Below are 20355 nucleotides of genomic sequence, written 5' to 3' on the forward strand. Positions count from 1 at the left end.
CCAGGCCTTCTCAGATTGACCTCTTCTCCTTCCTGGATTTAAGTGTTTTGGCTCCATTCCACAGGTACATAGCCTTTATATATAAAACTTCTATTTGTTTGCCCTGGTGGAGGTTAACTTCCATTTTGTGGATGATAGAAGAGTGTGTTGAATGGTAGAATACTGTATTTGATTTTGATAAAGGAAGGATGCATTCTGCAGATCGGAATGTGATAAAGTGCAGAGAGATGAAATTTGCAGAGTTCCCAAAGACTGAATGTCAGTAAGGCTACAAATCTCTGATAAGATACACGATTGTGTTGAATACTAAAAAGTGATATATGCATAAAAGGAAGTGGACACATGACTTCAAAAGGTGAGTAGAGGATGAGCCACAATCTGATGAGTATGATGGCAATTGAAATAATGGGCTTTAAGTGCAACTTGGCATTGTGAAGTGGAGAAATTGAGGCAAGAATTTATAAATACCTCCCAAACTTAAATCATCAAATCAAGATGATATTATACAATCTAACTTTAATTTTCATATGCACTTTCTCCATGCCAGCTGGCAATGTATGACATTCTACTCAGTTAGTGAACATCTCCACCCACTCCACCCACCGCCCCTTCAAAACTGCTCATCTTCTCTTCCTTCCCCAACATATCACTCACTGTCGTCTTGAGGCATAGGAACATAGGAGTAGTAGGCTGTTCCGCCTGAGAAACCTGCTCTGTAATTCAAACAGATCATGGCTGATCATCTACCTCTACTTCATTTTTCCCCACTATCCCCATTGGTACCTAGAATCTGTCTTGAACATACTCAATGATTGAGCTTCCACAGCCCTCTGGGGTACAGAATTTCAAAGATTGACTGAAGAAATTCCTCCTCATCTCAGTCTTAAATGGCCTGCCCCTTATTCTGAGGCTGTGTCCCCTGGTTCTAGACATTTCATGCTATTGCTAATCTTGTATAGTGCAAATTCAACTTACTTGAATCCATTTCAGATTTGTGGACTTCAGGGCCATTGAGGTTTACAGACAGTGGACCTCAAGCTAACCTAATTGAACATCCCTTGGTTTATAGAAGGAATCTGCTACTTTCTTGATATCATGCGAATACTTCAATTGTTAAGCAAAATATCAATAACCAGTTGAACACCCCATACTACTGTTTTGCTGCTGCTAGCTTCAGCCTTCCCTTTAAAATAATCTTTCATACTCCCCTAACAGATGCACAGCTCTGCTTAATCCTCGATTTGCAGCAACACAGGAAATAAAACTTAAAAAAAAACACATACATACAATTGACCTTTTAGTAGATTTTAGGGTCAAGATATTCTTTAGAACCTTCAGAAATCTTAGTAGTGGGCATCACATCATGAGAACTTAAAATCTATAACATCACTTGGAGAAAGGAGTGTTCCTTAATATAACAGCAATCTAAGACTCAATACTTGTTCTGCATCACAGAATCACAGAATTTTAATGGCACAGAAGGAGGCTATTCGGCCCATCATGTCTGCACCAGCTCTCCAAATGAGCATTATGACCTAGTGCCATTGCCCTGCCATTTCCCCGTACCCCTGCACATTGTTTCTATTCAAACAATCATCTAATGCCCTCTTGAATGCCTCGATTGAACCTGCCTCCATCACACTTCTAGGCCGTGCATTCCAGACCCGAACCACTCGCAGTGTGAAAAAAATTTTTTCTCACGTCACATTTGCTTCTTTTGCAAATCATTTTAAATCTGTGCCCTCTTGTTCTTAATTCTTTTACAAGCAGGAACAGCTTCATCCTATCTACCCTATCCAGCCCCTCATGATTTTGAACATCTCTATCAAATCTCTTCTTAGCCTTTTTCTCTTCGAGGACAACAGTCCCACTTCTCCAATCTATCCTCATAGCTGAAGTTTCTCATCCCTGGAACCATTCTTGTAAACCTTTTCTGCACTCTCTCCAATGTGTTCACATCCTTCCTATAGTGTGGTGCCCAGAACTATACACAATACTCCAGCTGAGGTCTAATGAGTGTCTTATATAAATTCAGCATAACTCCTTGCTCTTGTACTCTATGCCCCTATTAGTAAAGCCCAGTTTACTGTATGCTTTATTAACTGCTATCTCCACTTGTCCTGCCATCTTCAATGATCTATGCACATATACACCCAGGTCTTTCTGCTCCCACACCCCCTTCAAAATTTCACCCCTTATTTTATATTGCCTGTCCATGTTCTTCCTACCAAAATGCATCAATTCACACTTCTCCGCATTGAACTTCATCTGCCACCGATCTGCCCACTCCACCAACTTGTCTATGTCCTCCTGAAGTTCCACACTATCCTCCTCACAGTTCACAACACTCCCAAGCTTCGTATCATCCTCAAACTTTGAAATTGTCCCCTGCACACTAAGATCTAGATCATTAATAAATATCAGGAAAAGCAAGGGTCCCAATACCGACCCCATGGGAACTCCACTACAAGCCTTCCTCCAGCCCGAAAAATATCCATTGACCATTACTCTCTGCTTCCTACTTTTCAGCCAATTTTGTGTCCACGTTGCTACTGTCCCTTTTATTCCATAAGCAATAACTTTTCTCACAAGTCTGTTGTATGGCACTGTATCAAACGCCTTTTGAAAGCCTATGTACACCACATCAACGGCATTACCCTCATCGACTTTTTCTGTTACCTCTTCGAAAAACTCCAGTAGTACTGCATCAAATTAATACTCACTGGGCGTCTTCTTTTCTTCTTCAGGTGGAGCGTCCTCCATCTCTTTCTTCTTCCTTAAACTTTTGACTTTGTCAACAAGACTTAGCAAGCGACCTTTGAGTGATGTATCCTTTTCTTCCTCTTCTTCCTCTTCTTCTATTTGAATACCTGTGAGGTAAAATGATTCTTCCTTAGGAATGTGTGAAAACTCACCATCATCTAAGTTTTGTAGTTGGGAAGAATTATTTTGGACCTTTTTAAACTTATATATATTTTCCAAATCTTGAAGATATGAATCGGATGAAACAGATGTAACAGTCTACAGCAGTAACAGATTGCATACAGAAAACCATAGGAATACTGCAGTTCCCCACATTGTGTACTACATACTATCTCAACTTCCAGATTAATTCTTGCAATTATCAAAAATCAAAATACACAGTAGCTTCCAACAACAAGGATATTATTAGAGTTTTACTTGGTTCACCTTAATTTAGTTCAGTGGAATAATGAAGAGGTAATCTGTTGGTTAAAATACCAAGGACAGCAGCTCTCATTAAGCTTCAGAGTACTTTGGTCCCTGGCCCTGAGACCAATGGAGACAGCAAGACAATGAAATTTTGCTTTTTCATCTTCCTCCCAATAAAAAAAAAAATGCTATGAAGGTAAGTCTAGGAATCAAATCTTTCCATACAGAAAATTAAAGATCAAGTTCCTACAATGCATGTAAACTGGCCAATAAAACAGAAGACTCCCATTTCTGATGCAAAATTAACTTTGAGCTATGAATATAAACTATAATTTATAAAATGTCGATTCTACTGAACTTTATACAAACTCCACAAAAATTTGTATACCAAATGTGGTGACCTCACACAAATGGAGGGATGCACCTACTGTATTTTAAATGATGTTGGCTGTGTAAAGATACCATAAGGAACCCTAGATTTGGATACAAATCCACAGAAAAGTAAGTAATGCTTCAAAACTACGCTAGATATTCAAAATAATTACAACATTGATTCTAACATCTGAATTGTGTTCGTGAAGATAAATGGTTTTAAACAAGGTGCAATGCTCTAATACTTACCACAGTGAGTAAGAAGTTTGGTGTGGAATTGGAGCAACAGATCCCTCACATCATCCGAGAGAGGGCATTCCTCTTCATCTGGCCCCAGTTTGAAGCTCATCAGCATGTTAATCTAAAATGAATACACACAATCCAATATGAACTATGACTTTAAATAACAATAATATTCATTATACATTTTCAATGACTAAACAGGCCAGATGAAGCTATTAGCTCAATATTTACAATCTCAATTTCAAGTCACTGCACTGGGTGAGAAAGGCGCATGCAGGGGATTAAAGCTTGGACCATTTTTTTACTCCTGAGCTTTATTTCCATGTTGAAGTGAGGCTCCCAGCCAAACCTAGCTGGAATCACTACTCGGTCAGTGGCAGGAGAGAGATTTCAAGAGGTTGCTGCTGGATCCCTAAGGAATGCTTCCGGGAAGCCAGTTAGTATATGGAAGAATCCAGAGGTGAACGTGATCAATGAGTGAGGGGATGTCTGGGTAGGGGAGCAAGTGGAGTGGAGTACTTCTTACTTTGCTTGTTCAGTAATTACACTTGCCACTAATTTAAATCCAGGGTTTAGGGAGATTTGTGAGTTGCTCAGCACAAGTAGACAACTGGGCCTTATATATGTACAAAGATTTGGGTCAAACATTGCAAATATGACCCCAGCAAAATTTTAACCCAGTTACTGACTCCTGTTGAATGCAGAGCCTCAGAGAAAGCTGACAGCAAGCAGGATCGGGGGCAGGAGAGACCCAGGAAGCTGAGTATTATTTTTAATGGTTGAGTGCAATTCTGGGCACCTCAAAGAAGCCTTGAGGCTCCCCTGCCCAGACCTCTCCTCCCTCACTGATCACATTCACTTCTGGATTCCTCCATGTACTAACTGACTTCCCGAGTGCGTTTCTTAGGCATCTAACAGCAACCTCTTGAAATCTCTCACCCACCCCATGGCCAAGTAGTGATTCTAGCTGGGTTTGGCTGGGAGCCTCATTTCAACATGGAAATAAAGCTCAAGAGTAAAAAAATGGTCCAAAGTTCAGGCCAGCATGGAAATGCAAACTTAACATGTTTACTGCACTGTGCTCATTAGACAGCTGTAATGTCTTAGACATCCAATGCACTTGAACAGGGCCTACATTTCTAAGAGAAAAGTTTGATATGCTTGAGTAAAGTTGCATTGTAAAATCATTGTTTTCTTTACAAAAAAATAAATCCCTTTATCCTTACCCTTCCTTTTTATAAGCTTTTGACTACATGTTGGACGTCCAAAATCCGGCACCTTTGGAATGGTACGAGACCATCGGATTTAGGATTTCCTGGATTTTGGTGGATAAAATCAGGTAGACTATCCTAGGCCAGGTTCAATGAACAAGAAAATGATGTGGCTACAATAACAGCACTAACAGTGCATGGATAGAGTTCATGCGATTCCGGCTGGATCTGGTGGGGTCATTCGGGTCGACTAGGAGGGTGGGAACTAGATCAGGCGCGCTATTTCAGAAATGTCCAGTTTTCGGATAATTCCAGTTTTCGGACAGCCCGATTTTGGATGTCCAACCTATATTTTCCACTAACTTAAGGTGTATAATATAACAAGAATTTACCTGCTCTTGAGGTGGTGAGCGGAATTCCCTCGTCTTTCTGGCAGTTTCAGCTGCAGACATGTCAAAAGATAACATGAGCTCACGGTAGCGCTCCCTCTGATCTGTTTGCATTCTATTGACAAAGGTATCAGCTAATGAAGCAATTGATTCAGCCCGGTGTCGAAGTTCACAGTCACAGAAGAATTGCAGAAGTTTGCACATCTGTGTAGAGAAAGAAAATTGGTCGTGAAATTAAAATTACATTTTGTTTTTCATCTAAATACAATGCTTCAGTTCCTAACAAATTGATAATCTGACAAAATTAACATGCTAACAAGAATATTTATGTAGCATGATTTTTTAAGTATTATGTGCAATCCACTTTCAGTAATTTAAAGCCATTGATTTGTTTTTTGATTAACTGAAGCAAAATAGTACCGCATGACTGATAAAAGATTATCTAATGTAGACTAATTGTACAGATGGTAAACATTGACCTAGAATCACATAACAGGACACATTTAAAAAATAAAATGTTTTCTATATATCTTGCTAGGCAAGAAAACCCATTAGAGAGGGATCTTAAAAGTTCTCATTGTGAATCTTTAATTTTAAATTGAAGTTGAAAGGAATAGATTTCAACAAAAACTATCCTAACACTTCTGAACTAATATGAAAGTTAGCATACGCGTGTTGACAAACATGCAAATAGCTATAGTTGCCTGCTTTATGGACATTACTGCTTTTCTGTGCCTAGACTGAGCTCCACCACAATAAAGTACAGAAAACCAGGCCAGAAACAGTATTGGAAATTTTGTGTGTGGTATCAGATAGCAATAGAGAGAAGTTGGTGAATCACCAGTCCATGAGCATTCGAGAGGTTGTAGCAAGCTCAAGTTGAGCGTGGATTGAAAAAGCCAACGATCGTCAAAGATACTCCAAATCCAATCCACACAGAGGAGAATATGGAGTTACAGGGGCCAACAAGTTCTCCTTTTAAAATAACTTTATTGGAGGCCAACAGGACATCCATATTGGCTGTGGGGTTCACGCATACTATGATGGCCAGAGGGACTTGGGATGATGGAGAGATTTATCTCTGATGAGTAACTCAATTTGCTTAATGAAATGAATGGTATGGTTATCCGTTGTGGGCAGAGAGGGAAAATGTGGTGAGGCGAGTGACAGAGATGGGACTGCTAGGAAGGAGAAGAGGAAGATCCAAGAACAGATGGAAGGATGCAGTGGTGAGAGATATAAATGCAGTGGGATTGGAAAAAGAATGGGTGACTGACAGGAGGAGATGGAGACGGGTGATGAAGCAGCATTGGTGACCCCGAGTAAAATGGAAGAAGCTGAAGGAAGAAAAGTAACTCATTTTTTGGTATATAATAATTCCTTATAATTTCCATATAATGAGATAGACCAATAAACTCCACCATCGTCCAATATGTAGGAAATGTCAACCAACTTGGTAATTGCAATGGTTAAATGTGGTCACCCAGAGACTGGTACTGCATCTCACACAAGGTCAGATAACTATAATCCAGGCCAAACAAATGTGAAGAAGGGAATTCATGTAGGAACACTTCTGCTTTTGCAAGATGCACAATAATCTGGTATCTACCTTTGGAACAGGTTTTCAATTAAAGGCCATAAAAGAGTCAGAAAAAAAGAAAATAGGTAAAGAAAGGGTTTTACAAGAATATATATTACATTAGACAACCAAGTGGTAAAAATAAAGTTAACACTATTAAAAAAGGGAAGTTTGGAAGAAGAGACATTGGGGTAAAAAGACAAAGCAAGCAACCATATTATAAAAAGGATATAGAGGCATTGGACAGGTTGCAAAAAAAAAAATTTACAAGGATGATACCAAAGCTGTGAGGTTATGCCTATTAGTAAGGGATGAACAATCTGGGTATCTTTCTCTTGAAAAAAGGCAGCAAAGGGGTGACCTAAAAACGATCTTTAAAATTATGGAAGGTTTTGATAGAATAAGCACAGCGAACATGTTTTTGCATGTGGGGAAGAGAAAACTAGAGGCCACCAACATAAGGTAGTCACCAAGAAATCAAATAGGGCTTCAGAAGAACTTTACCGAAAGAGTGATGAGAATGTGGAACTCACCACCACAGGGAGTAGTTGAGGCAAATAGCATAGATGCATTTAAGAAGCTAGATAAGTACATAAAGGGGAAGGGAATGGACGTTTATGGTGATAGAGTCAGATAAGGAAGGATGAGAGGCTGCTTGAGTTGACCATAATTGCCAACAAAGACTAGATGGGCTGAATAGCCTGTTCCTGTACATTCTATGTAATTCCAAGTAAGCCGAACTGATTATTTCATTCCAAAATATATTCTAAATGTTTTTAATAGATATTTGTTATAAATTAACTGCATGAAGAGTTTTATCACTGTAACATTAATGATCATTTCAGAATTACAGTATGCAAGTTGAAACATTTATTTTAAACGCTTCAAGAATGGAATTTCCCAGGACTTTTTGGGATTAGTAAAGATTAGCATTAACTATCTGTAGAACATCAATACTCAGCTGATATGAAAACTGTTTGACCTAGCAACTGAGCCACATAGTGCCTGGTAAGATGATGCTATGTGGCCTCTTAAGTCTCCAAAATGGATGACAGGAAGAGTGCACACTTTTGAACAGAAGTGTGCCATCTGCAATATTGGACCAACAAGGGTATCCTTTACCCACACCTGAAGCAGTTGTTAAACTCTACATATACAATTAAGAGGCCAAATGACTGCTTGAGGTCCTATTGGAAGAATAATTTGACCTGTACTCAAACAAAACCTACAGAATGCGTGCATCAGAAAAAAAGGTAAGTTACTTACCTGAATAAAGAGCCAGAGGAACAGAAGTACTCCTCCTGGCTTCATGCTAAAACAGCCCTCTCAACTACCACAGTATCTAGCCCCACTGGCCCCAAGATCCATGATCTCCCTCCCCAGCAGCTCAAAAATCCCCAACTGTCCCATCTCCAGGCTGAGAAAACCCCAACCTCACTCTAGCTCCTGGCCCCAATTCATCGTTTCCCTTCCTGCTGGCGCCAAGATCCCTGACTCCCGGCTTCCAGGCTCCCTCAACTTCCAGATTTCCACGTTTAACTGCTCATGTGTGGACTTGAATTTGCTGTCTGATTTATTCCTTAATAATAGTGAGCATTGATGGAGGAGTGGTCCCCAAACTTTAACATTCCGTGAACCCCTCTCATGAAAATGCCAAACCTCGCGAACACCCTTCCTAAAAACAAATATTTTCCAGGGATTTTTTCCCTTATCTGAGTATAAATTAGAAAAACAGTGATCTTCAAAGTATAAAATTTGTTTTTCTTATCACACTTTTATTACACACTATTTGTTATTACATTATTATTATTTTATTACATTATGAAAACAGCAACACTCTTCCAAGATTTCATTTTCATAACTCTTACCACTTTGATTAAGCCTAAACTTTCTCATGTCTGTACGTTGCCTGTTTTCAGCCACCTGTCCATTACGGGGTGTAAAACAGTTAAAATAAAAAATAACACACTGAGAACGCTAACAAACAGACAAACTAGTAAATGGGAACATTCACTCACGTCTCACTGGAGCAAAACAGCACACTACCAAGAGTGACTGAGTACTGACTAACTGAAGGACTGCACTGCCGCTACATTGGCTACAATGACCTTGGCTCTGGTCTTCAAGACACCAAAATAGTTGTCTGATATTGAGTGTATTCGCAAATTTGGTGGGTGCCAAACCAACATTGGTTTCTGAATAACGCAAATAAAAATAAAGTAGCTTAGTTGTGCCAGTGTTGCTTTTATTAGGCTTGCATTTCCATAATTATGCTTAATTAATTATTTATATATATGTATATCCTCAAAAATTTGGGATTTTGGCATGCAAACACTTTTGCTTCCCCCATTACTGAATTTTTCCAGAGAACCCCTTGCAACATTTTGCAAAGCCCCTTTGAGGTTTCGCAAACTGCAGTTTGGGAACCACTGAAATGGAGCATTATATTTTCATACCTGTAATTTGACAGACTCAGGCAGTTTCATCTGCAGAAGTCCCTCCTCTAGTTCTTCCTCCTTCACTTCTTCTCCTTCTTCCGCAATCTTGTCCTCCTTGGGCTCATCTACCTCTTCCTGTTCCTCTTTCTCTCCTTCTTTCTCTTCAGCTTCTTCCACCTCTGCTTCTTCTTCTCCCTCGGTGGTTGGAGTTTCTTCTTCCTTAACACTTTCATCCTCACTCTTTTCAACTTCTTCTCTGACCTCGGCAAACACGTTAGGTTCAATCATCTTAAGTATGTGCTTAACATCTTCGTCATCAAAGACTCCCATAATAAGGAGAGTGCTGACAAGTTTTAGTACTGGCACAAACTGGAATTCGACACTTCCGCCCACTGGATCCCTTGTGTGCTGCCCACCATCCTGGACAGCCTCAGTCAACATGTTAATAGCTTTGGTTTTAAGAATGTCCAGTGGTATCTCAGGACTAAACTGGTAACGGTCACCACTGGTGCCAACAAAAGATAAAGAGGCAAAATGTAGAGGGGGTCTCAAGCATGTGGTAACTCCTACACCAGGGAGGCCATGAACTTTGTTCTCTCCTGGAAACAATGCAATTTGCTTGGTTTCTTCAGTCATTGGAACAATAAACTCATTATTCATCATTAATCGAGATCGTTTAGCTGACTCTAGATGGACACTGATAAGTAGATCATAGTAGCCACTACGTAGGAGGCCTGATATGTATGTGTTCTCAATAGTGTAAAGTAACTGAAATTCATCAACATGGCTACATATTGCATGGGCAACCCGGTTGTTGCCCAACGCGCACACAGCGCAGTATAGCAGCAATGTATGGTAGTGGAATTTCATTAGGTCTTTACATTCAGAAAGCTCCAAGATGTCAATGCACCTGCATGAAGATATTTAAAAGCATAAACATTAATATTTATTTAGACAAAATGTACGAATGTGGCTAATATAATCAAAATTAGACAAAACTGCATAACTGACAAATAACAGTGATTAAAATAAAATTTAATACTACCGAAGTTTTGTTAAAGGTAGTTAAGTGTAATTATTCAAATAAATTATTTACCTTTATTTATGGACTACAAAACAATTATTTTCTAACCTGAAATAAAAACAAAAAATGCTCAGCAAGTCAGGTAGCATCTGTGGAGCGAGAGACAGAGTTAGCATTTTAGGTCAATGATCTTTCATCAGAACTCCCAGTTCAACCTGAAACTTTGGTTGGAATTTAATGCCTTCCCCAATGACAAGTTTGGTGGTGGGGTTATTTAATCAGTCAGGAAGGTGGTGGGGGGAGGCACCTTCCTCCCAATTAAATCCAGGCCAGGTAGGCCAGCGGATGGCCTTCCCTCCGACATCAGCTGAGGTTCTTAAGTAAGCTCACTTAATTGCCTCACCCTGCTGCCACTAGTATTCACCCAGAGGTGGGCAGAGGACCCAGCACATGGGGAGCACGACAAGCAAACCCAGGAAGGGTACCTCGTTCAAAGATAGTCTGTGCCTGATCGACAGAACTGGCATCAGGAAGAATGGTGGAGGAGGTGGTGCTGCTGTGAGCCACCCACTTTTCCGCCCCTCCCCCCACCACCCCACCCAGTGATCCACCCCCTCCCACCATCACTCATCTGTGGCCTGAGTCCATCCGTGATCCGAGACCTCTGGTGGGTACCACACCGGCAGCAGCCACCATCTCCCCGGTAGTGCTCCACTCAATAGAGCTGCCGGCCTTGGATTGGCAGCCAGCTCTCTACAGGTGGGACTTCCGCCCCGGGTCCTTGATCCTAAGTAGCACTTTATGCAGCAGGCCTTCCCTAATAGGGGTGACATAGGGCTCTCGCTGGCTCTCCAGATGGTGGGCAAGACTCCTGCTGCCTCCATTAAATTCCACCCGTTAACTCTGTTTCTCTCTCTACAGATGCTGCCTGACCTGCTGAGCATTTCCAGCATTTTCAGTTTTCATTTCTGATTTCCAGCATCCACAGTGTATTGCTTTTGTATTTCTTAACCTGTTCTCCTCAGGAATATGCAGGGCCATCATGATAAGTGGGTCTATGCATTCTACCATCCAGCCATGCCGCTCACTGATCCGTGCAGTTTCCACGCTCAGGAAGTCATTAGGCACCCGACTCCACACTACTGGTGTAATCATTTGGACATCAAGTCTGGGAGGACATTGAGGGGTTGTGTTCTTCCGTTCACTCTTAAACATAGCTGCTGAAATAGGCATAATGTTCTGTAAAATATAAAAGGAAGAATCAAGCATTTTATGCTGTCATTTTTATTGTGCACTGTACAGGTTGTATCGACTGCTTCACCAGTCTACTAGTTATAAATCATACTTAAGGATACAAAGACTTGTAACAGAATTTGCAGTTGCTGTTCCTTATAGTTTATTTAGATTTGTACCTTTTTTCTTCCCTTTCCTTACAACATACAAGCCGATGACCTGTAATATCTTCTGGTTCTAATATAAGTTGTGTGTGAAACATTAATATTTTCCTTTCTTTACAGATGCTAATTGGTTTGCTGAGTATTTTAGCATATTCTGTTAGTGTTTCAGATTCCCAGCATCTCCAGTATTTCTTTTAAAGCATGTGTGCAACCGAAACAGAGAAGCTATTAATGTATATTATTGGGAATTATTTTTCTTCTCTTTTTTCTGTGGGTGTGTCTTAACTGGATTAAAGCCAGCTAGTCTGGGTGCTTTGATGTATACTAGTTTTGAAATGTAAACTAAGAAGTAGAGGTACATTTGCATTTTGTTAAATAGAGCATTCAAGAAGGGAATTGAAATCTGGCACCTAGGTAGCAGAGGCCAAGCATTGTTTATATTACTAATAATATTGGTACTATGAGAGGGGTTTTATTGTTAGAAGAGGTAAAGTTCAAAGGGGCTGGTGATACAATGTGAATTTACATTCAATGAGATGTGCTGGGTATATCACAGGGCAGTTTTGTGTGTGCAGCACAGAGACAAATGTAAGATCAAAGCCTGTAAGCCTACCACTGTGTCTGCAAAGGAACATCATTTTGAATTTGTAAGGTGAAAATGCTTTGCTTGGTGTCTGCTTAAAGTCTATCGATTGTTGTTGCCTTAATGGAGATTAGTTTGGGAATTTGTTAAAAGTTATGATAGTAGTAATTTGTAGCCATGTGTATATATTTAACTTGAGTAAATTAATAAATGTCTCATGTAGTTTGATATAAAAACCTCTCGAGAACTGGTGGTCTGATTCCTGAATTTGGAGCTGCATCTCAAACATAACACTTAAAAATATAGGTTATGACAGTTGTTTAAAGTTTCCCTCTTGGATTTTACCAACTGCTGTGACATAACAATAAATAAAAATGAAGAAAATAAATGGATTAAAAAGGGGTAAAGATGGAGGAGAGAGTTCACAGTCTGAAGTTGCTGAACTCAATCTTAAGTCTCGAGGGCTGTAAAGCGCCAAAGATTGGAAGATGAGGTGCTGTTCCTACAGTTTGCATTGGGCTTCACTGGAGCATTGCAGCTGGCCAAGATGGACATGTGGGGATGAGAGCAAGATGTTGTATTGAAATGGCAAGCGACAGCAAGGTCTGGGTCATGCCAATAAAAATAGTGTTGGATATGTTCTGGTAATGATCCTGATATTGGGGTCCCAGGCCCAAAATAAAAATCCTGCTCAGAGTATCAATTAGCTACTTAAATAAATTGATGCATAAAAATGCATCCATTTCCTGATGACATCACCTCTGGATACCTAGAAGTTTGCAGTGATGTGGTGCTCTTTACAAGTAGGGCAGTTCCTAGGTTAACTGACCTTTGTCAGCATGGTTGATATGGTCCATCTTAATCACAGTAATCTTTTCTATACATCATCATGCAAAGAGCCCTGGTCACGACCAGGGGGCCAACTCATTTTCTGTTCGGACACTTTCTTTTATGATTGATGTGCCTCTTACACTCTTTGAACTCTATTTTACCCTCCCTTCCTGGGGGAGACCTACTGGGTAGCTGCTGCAGCACTTAGGCAGGCAGGGAGGGCCTCTAGGCCTGCCTGGAGCACTGGACTCTTGGTCTGCCTTTGGGAACCTGTCAGAATCCTTTTACTTGCCCTTAATAGGCTCAAAATGAAGAGTTTTGGTGACACACTGCTTGCAGGTAGGTAGCTCTGCCACCACGCCTCCCCCCGCCCCCCAACATCATTCCTCCATGAAACTGGCCCGGGGGCCCAATGGAGCCAGGACGCAAGCCAGCAGTGCTATTTTTATCCCGGCCCAAGTGGGGCCTTAACATCGAGCACATCAAGTTCAGTTTTTTTGGTTGTCCTCCATAGTTCCTTAATGCTGTGCAAGTTTTTCATGTTTAATCTTTGATCAGATTTAGCAAAGAAAAATAACTTATGTTCTCATTTTTCCCTAATGAGCATGAAGCCATTTTTTTTGCTGAAGAACAATTCTCAGAACATTGTTCAACATGGAAAAAAATATACCTGGGAATTGGGCACATGGGTGGCAAGTTAAGTTCCGTGTAGAGAAATGTAAAGTGGTTCACATGGGGACAAAAAATCTAGGGAGGTAATAATACTTAAAGGGAAAGAAAATAATGTGCATGTTAAAGTTAATAGACCTTGGGGATCCTGATTTGACAATAAATTCAAGCTTTCACAACAATGCTTTGCGGCAGACTGCAAAGCAAATCTGGTGTTAAAAAATCACCATTAAGCTGACACAATGAGGTAATCCTTCCACTTTATAAATCATTATTGCAACCACACAGAACAGTGTGCATTGGTCCAGAAAGGACGCTGAGAGTACAGAGAGAAACTGGAATGATTGAGGGGATTATTTTACAGGATTGGATTAGTTGTGGCCAAGTGGTTAATCTATGAAACAGGCTCTTAGGGAGAAAGGAGAAGCAGGCAGTGTTGATTCATTCAATTGCAAATTTGAAAGATTTCTTTCAAAAGATAATTTGAGACAGAGTATTTGAGTAATTTGAGTTATGACATACAGTAAGTGTACTATGAAGAAATAAGTAAAGTAGAAACAGAAATAAAAGCAGAAAATGCTAGAAAAACACAGCAGGTCTGACAGCACCTGTGGACAGAGGAACATTCGTTTCAAGTCCATGACTTCTTCAAAGCTGAAGAGAAATAGAAATGTGATGGAATTTATACTGTTGGAGGGGAATGGAGCATACTTCAGTGTTCACACTTCTCCCACCTCCACCCCAGCAGTGCTGAGGCACCCAGCGCGAATTTCACGCTGGCTGGCCATTAACTGGCTAGCCAGCGCAAAATCACAGTTGCAGCCCGATCGCGGGTTGCATACAGTTCCACAGCCGCACAAAGGGAAAAGCCTCCCCCAGGAGCAGGATTTTCCCGTCGGCGAGCAGGGGGCGGGGCCCGCTCGCCAACACTTAAAATGATGCGCGGTGACTTCAGTCGGAACTCCCGATGTCACCGCGCCCCATTTACATTTTCCAGTAGGCGGGGGCGCAGCAATATCAGCTGTGCACCCGCCGAACTGTCAATGGCCAATTGAGGCCACTGACAGAGTCATTTAGCTCATTAATGGACCTGCCCGTCCAACCTTAAGGTTGGCGGGCCTGCCAGGAGCCCTGGCGGGAATTAGAAAATGCATGAAACCTCATCCACGGGCGGGAGGAGATTTTATGTAGGGTTTAAAAAATTTTATTGAAGTTTTTGTAAAAATTATGGACACATCCCAACTCACGAGGGGACATGTCAGGAATTTTTTTTTCTATTTTTAATTTTTGTCACAGAACAACCGATCTCCCTGAGGCAGCACTTAGCCTCAAGGAGATGAGTGCGCTCTTTTGTGCACATGCGCGAAAGAGCGCACTCTCGATTTAGGGAAGCCCCACCCCCCCCCGCACAGGGAGCACATAGCGCTTCTATGCGGACGTCGTGCTAGGCAGGCCTTAATTGGCCCACCCACGTAAAATGGCGCCATCGGAGGCGCGCCTGTGTGCGTCCGCCATTCATCTTCGTCCCCGACGGGGGCAAAATCCTGCCCCAGGAGTTTTTTTTCCACATTTTATTTGGGTCTATAGATTGAGTATCATAATTTGTCAATAATTCCATTTTTGCTGTATCACTGACTACCAGGCTGGTAGTTGGCAAAGTAGACAGACCAAGGGTCAGAATTTTTCATCCTGTGGGCGAGCACCCGACCCGAATGGGAGTAAAATAATGAATGATGTTGTCGGGCGAGCATCCCGACGTCATTGCGCAATATTTCGCTCGGCGGGACTGTCCAGGTACCGGAGCGGCGCCCGCCATTAATTATGTGGCTACTTAAGACCCTTAACAGTCCGACTGGCTGAGATTTTGCCTTACCTGTGCAATTTTCTGCTCCTTGCATGGGCAAAACAGGCAGGCGGCCAGCCGTCATCTTCACAAATGTTGTCCAGGGTGGGATAAAAAGGGTCAGCAGCATTGCCAGTGTGAGTAGTGAGGAGTTTTGAAGATAGTTTGCTACTGGGTTGCTTATTTGAACTTGACAGCTTCACCTCTGTTCTGAGCTTCATTCTTAGCATTTCTAGGCTTCATTTCAGGACTCACCTGTTTCTCCAAGGCACCTCGAGGATTTTGACCATGTGGACCCTTCCAGGTATCAGACAGTCTTCTGTTACCCTGGTAATGGGGATTATGGTCTCCGCTGGAGCCACCTCCTCTGAGGAGGAAGAGCGGGGCAGAAGGGAGAGGAGGTCACATGTCCCTATGCAGCTTCCAGGGGAGGGACCTGTGGGAGGAGAGGCGTAGGCACAAGGGGCGCAGGGCCAATAAGGTGGAAGGGGATGCAGAAGACGCCACTATCCTGTTGCCGGGGTTTACAGGTGGCAATGCAGCTACCTCAATATGTCCGATGCCGACATATTGCAATGCCGAAGGAGGCTCCGCCTCTCAAGGGTGTGCGTGACCTCCATTTGCCAGATGGTGGGCCCTGAAATCAGCTCCAACTGTGTGGGTGGACACCCCATGCCAGTGGCTCTGAAGGTCACATTAGCCTTCAACTTCTATGCCTCCGGCTCTTTCCAGGGATCAGTGGGGGATCTGTGTGGAGTCTCCCAATCAGCTGTCCACACTTGCGTCAAGTTGGTGACAGAAGCTCTGTTCAGGCGGGTACTGACCTTTATTCTTTACTGTATGGACGAGGCCAACCAAGCTGAGCCAGCCAGAGGCTTTGCAATATTTGCTGGGTTCCCCCGCATGCAGGGAACATGACTGCACACATGTGGCCCTCAAGGCATCAGCGGGTCAGCCGGTTGCCTTGGTCAACAAGAAGGGATTCCACTCCATGAACATGCAGAGAGTGTGCGATCACAAGATGCAGATTCTACAAAACTGTGCCAGGTACCCTGGCAGCTCCTTTGAGGCCTACATCCTCATGGACTCCCAGGTGCCGAGGCTCTTCAATGCTCCATCCCGACTGGATGGATGGCTGCTGGGTGAAATGGGCTATCTGTTGAAGAGGTAGCTCATGGTGCCTCTCCACCACCCAAAAACAGAATCAGAGAAACGTTACAATACGAGTCAATGGCGGTGATAGAGAGAACCATGGGTCTTCTCAAGATGCGCTTCTGGTGCCTGGACTGTTCAGAGGGTGCACTACAATACCCTCCAGAGCGGGTGTCACTGATCATGGTTGCATGTTGCACTCTCCACAATCTGGCACTGGCAAGTGGGGACCAACTGGAGGAAGGGGATCTTGACACAGCTGTAAAGGCCACAGATGAGCCTGTAGTGAGTCCAAATATGAGCATGGTGAGGAGAACACTGAGGGCATGGAGCCAGACCTTGGTATCCTCCAGGGAGGCTGGGATACTAGGGATGCTTTGATCCAATGCTCCTTCAGCTAGGCTACCAAAGATCAGCTTCAAACGCATACCAGAGATGCCACCTCCATCCCAGATGTCTGAAAGGACCCTTTCATTTGAACACAAAGAACACTCATTGCCTGTACGATAAAGTTCAGAGCCACCTACATCCAGCATTACATGCTGACGTACCCTGCACCAATAAAATAAAAAGGTGAAGCATACTCAGGCCATGATGACAAAAGCAAAATTTGTCTCATTTTGACAATTCCAAACAATTTACATAACCTTCTCTGGGCTTCATTCACAAGCCAGTGTAGATAAAGTAAATATAAAGAACACAAAATCACCCGTGACCTGTCCCTCTTGTGCTTATGGTGCCTTTAACTTATGCTTGCGAGTGCTACATCTAGGGGCTCCCCCCTCACTGGCACCGACATTGGAGACAGCCTGCTGACTCTGCTGTCTTGTTGGCCTTGATGGTCGTCCTCTGGCCAGTGGAGCCTGTGCTGGCCCCACCAGAGAGGGAGCAGCCAGTGCCATGCCTGGCATCTTCCCAGTCACCACAGCCTCATCAGATGCCACGGTCACTGGCGGAGGGGTGGAGGAGCTGCTGCCGTCATCCAGAGCGCCGAGAGGAGCCCACAGAGACGACAGGCAGCTCGTACGCCAACGTGAGGTCACTGTGGACCTCCTTGCACACCATTAATGGACGGGCACCTAGCTGGGATACTGGGTACCTCATCCATCTCCCATACTGGCACTGACCACCTGAAGTCATTGCCTGTGTGAGGGCTTGCAGGTCCGAGCGCAACCTCAGGAACCCCTCATTCTGTCCTTGGAGCTGCCTCTCCATGAGAGTCGTCACTCTCTCAATGGAGGAGGCAGTGCACTCGGCCATGACAGTCAACAAAGTGCTCACGCTCCACATGGATTCCTCCGGAGACCATGGTACGCAGACCCTCATGGACTTTTGCCAGATTCTACTGCAGATCTCACTGGACATCCAGCATCTGTCGCCTAATGGACGACTCCAGAAACTCATCATCAGCCTTCGACTGAGCATCGTCCTGGTCCCCGGCAGTCCTCCAACTGCTGGCGCTCTGGGCACTTTCTGCCTCTGCCTCAAGCAATTGTGAAGTGCCCTCACCAATGTGCACTGAGATACTAGTCGCCGCTCTAATGCCCATCGAAGTGCTGGTAACTGCGCTGGTGCCTGCTTCAGAGAGCGGGTGTGACGTAGGTGCAAATGACGCCCGGTGGTCCTGTAGTGTCAGGGGTGGTCCTTCAGGGTCTGGAGGTCAGATGGCTTCTGGTGAACCTAAAAGGGAGAAGGAGGACATGTCTTTAGTTAAAGTCATCACACTGTTACTGTGCATGCCAGGCACCCTGGTGAGACAACGGAGATCTGCATCATGGTGCACTTGTCTTCCAATGATCAATGGGTACTCCAGGTTCGAGGCTCACATCAATGAAAAGACTACACTAGAACAGTTGCACAAGCTGAAGTTCTCACCTCTGTGCACTGCACTCTTACCTTTGTCTGGCACCCCCACCTCTCTACACCCCATTGCCAATGGGGCATGCCAGCTCTCAACCTCCAGGGCATCTTGCTCATACCTTGAAAGGATTAGGAGGCTAGCGGGGCCTCCGCTGGTCTGCAACCTTTCTATATTGTTGTGGGCAGTCTTCTCCTGAAACAACAGAGGAACATTTTGATTAGTCCACTCTGTACCTGCAGCGCCAGTGCAGCCTGGCCAACCCAGTCGAAGAGCGCCTTGGCAGGGCACTTCCGAGTCTTAGCCCTTGAGCCGCAAGGCACTCAGTCCAAGCAGCCAGGGCTCACCCCCTTGGCCAACTCCAGTGTGACTGACAATTGGCACTCAGGCTCTCCACCCCTGAAGTCCACGAGGGGATGGCAAGACCTTAACACATCTGCACATTGACCCATGCCAACATGGTACTCACCCTTCCTGTGTGCAGCAGGTCATTGAAGCCCTTCCGGCACTGCACCCAGGAGCGCCACACCACGTCACGGCTGCTGACCAGCACTGCCATCCCCTCCCATGCCCTGTTGGATGTGCAATGGTCTCCTCCTCCCATCCCTGGGGACAAGGGTCTCCCTCCTGGCAGCCACCTTCTCCAGGAGGATGGTGAGGCACTCATCAGAGAAGCGGGAGGCTGAGTGCCCACCTGACCTGCCCTGGCACCCGCCGTGTGCAGCTTCACTCGGGTCCATCGTGCCGGAAATGTCCTCTGTGGCAGCCTTCCAGTGGCTGCCTTGGCCGCTGTTAAACCGGCTGCCGGCTCACCATTGGACCCAGCGGCCGACAGGCTCCCACCCGACCCTTCCAGGTCAGTGTGGAGCCGCGTTTCACACTGGGCGTGCCTTCATTGGCCCACCAGCATGAAACCGTTGTGGGGGGCCCGATCGCGGGCGGTGGTCCGTTTTGTGGCCGCTCCCGGGCCCACCCACCATGCCTGCCCGATGAGGGGAAAATCCTGCTTTTATCCTGGAGTTCTTTTATCTACCAGTTCCTATGTTCCTAAATAATGTCAGTGTCTCCCACCACTTTTCATGCATGTACATTCTCACTATTTTGAAAAAGAAAATATAGCCCAAGTTCAGAATTACAGCTGTAGAAAATCTCAAGAGTTTGCAGAAAATTAATACATTAACAGCTTTTTTGGTAGACCTCAAATACCTAGATGTTACCTCTTTTGTCGTAAATAGAGAACAGAGAATTGAGCCAAGAGGGTTTTGCAGGGGTTGTTGAAAACATACATCAAAACCCCAACCAAATGATCCAAAGATTGAGCGTAGACTTACACGGACTAAGGCTGCAACGATAAATAATAACTTGTATTGTTAAAACACCTCAAGTGAAATCAACTCAAGTGCTTCATGTATTAAAATTACTTATGAGGTGCAGTGACTGTTGTTATGCAGGGAAAAAAGTTGAGATTGGCCACCCAAAGTGGCCTGCAGAATGAGCAAGGTAAATTTTGCTGTTTGAGTGATCTGATCGTACGTGCTATGATACAAGTCTATTTTTGTGTCTGCTGCACTGCTTCATATTCAAACTAAAGATGA

At 43.7% G+C, this 20355-nt stretch overlaps 1 protein-coding gene across 1 annotated transcript in view; it reads right to left on the bottom strand.

The window, feature by feature from the left end:
- Window positions 1-20355, bottom strand: part of LOC144671280 (ryanodine receptor 1-like) — a 473493-nt gene that overhangs the window by 279055 nt on the left and 174083 nt on the right. The window contains exons 34-38 of the mRNA XM_078533089.1: window positions 11440-11666; window positions 9422-10313; window positions 5390-5590; window positions 3793-3904; window positions 2724-2870 (exon numbers count right to left, since the gene is read on the bottom strand). Coding sequence (XP_078389215.1) covers window positions 2724-2870; window positions 3793-3904; window positions 5390-5590; window positions 9422-10313; window positions 11440-11666 — 1579 coding nt within the window. The remainder of the gene's footprint in view (window positions 1-2723; window positions 2871-3792; window positions 3905-5389; window positions 5591-9421; window positions 10314-11439; window positions 11667-20355) is intronic.

The sequence above is a fragment of the Cetorhinus maximus genome, chromosome 32, assembly GCF_964194155.1.
Source record: "Cetorhinus maximus chromosome 32, sCetMax3.hap1.1, whole genome shotgun sequence".
In the NCBI taxonomy this organism is placed as follows: Eukaryota; Metazoa; Chordata; class Chondrichthyes; order Lamniformes; family Cetorhinidae; genus Cetorhinus; species Cetorhinus maximus.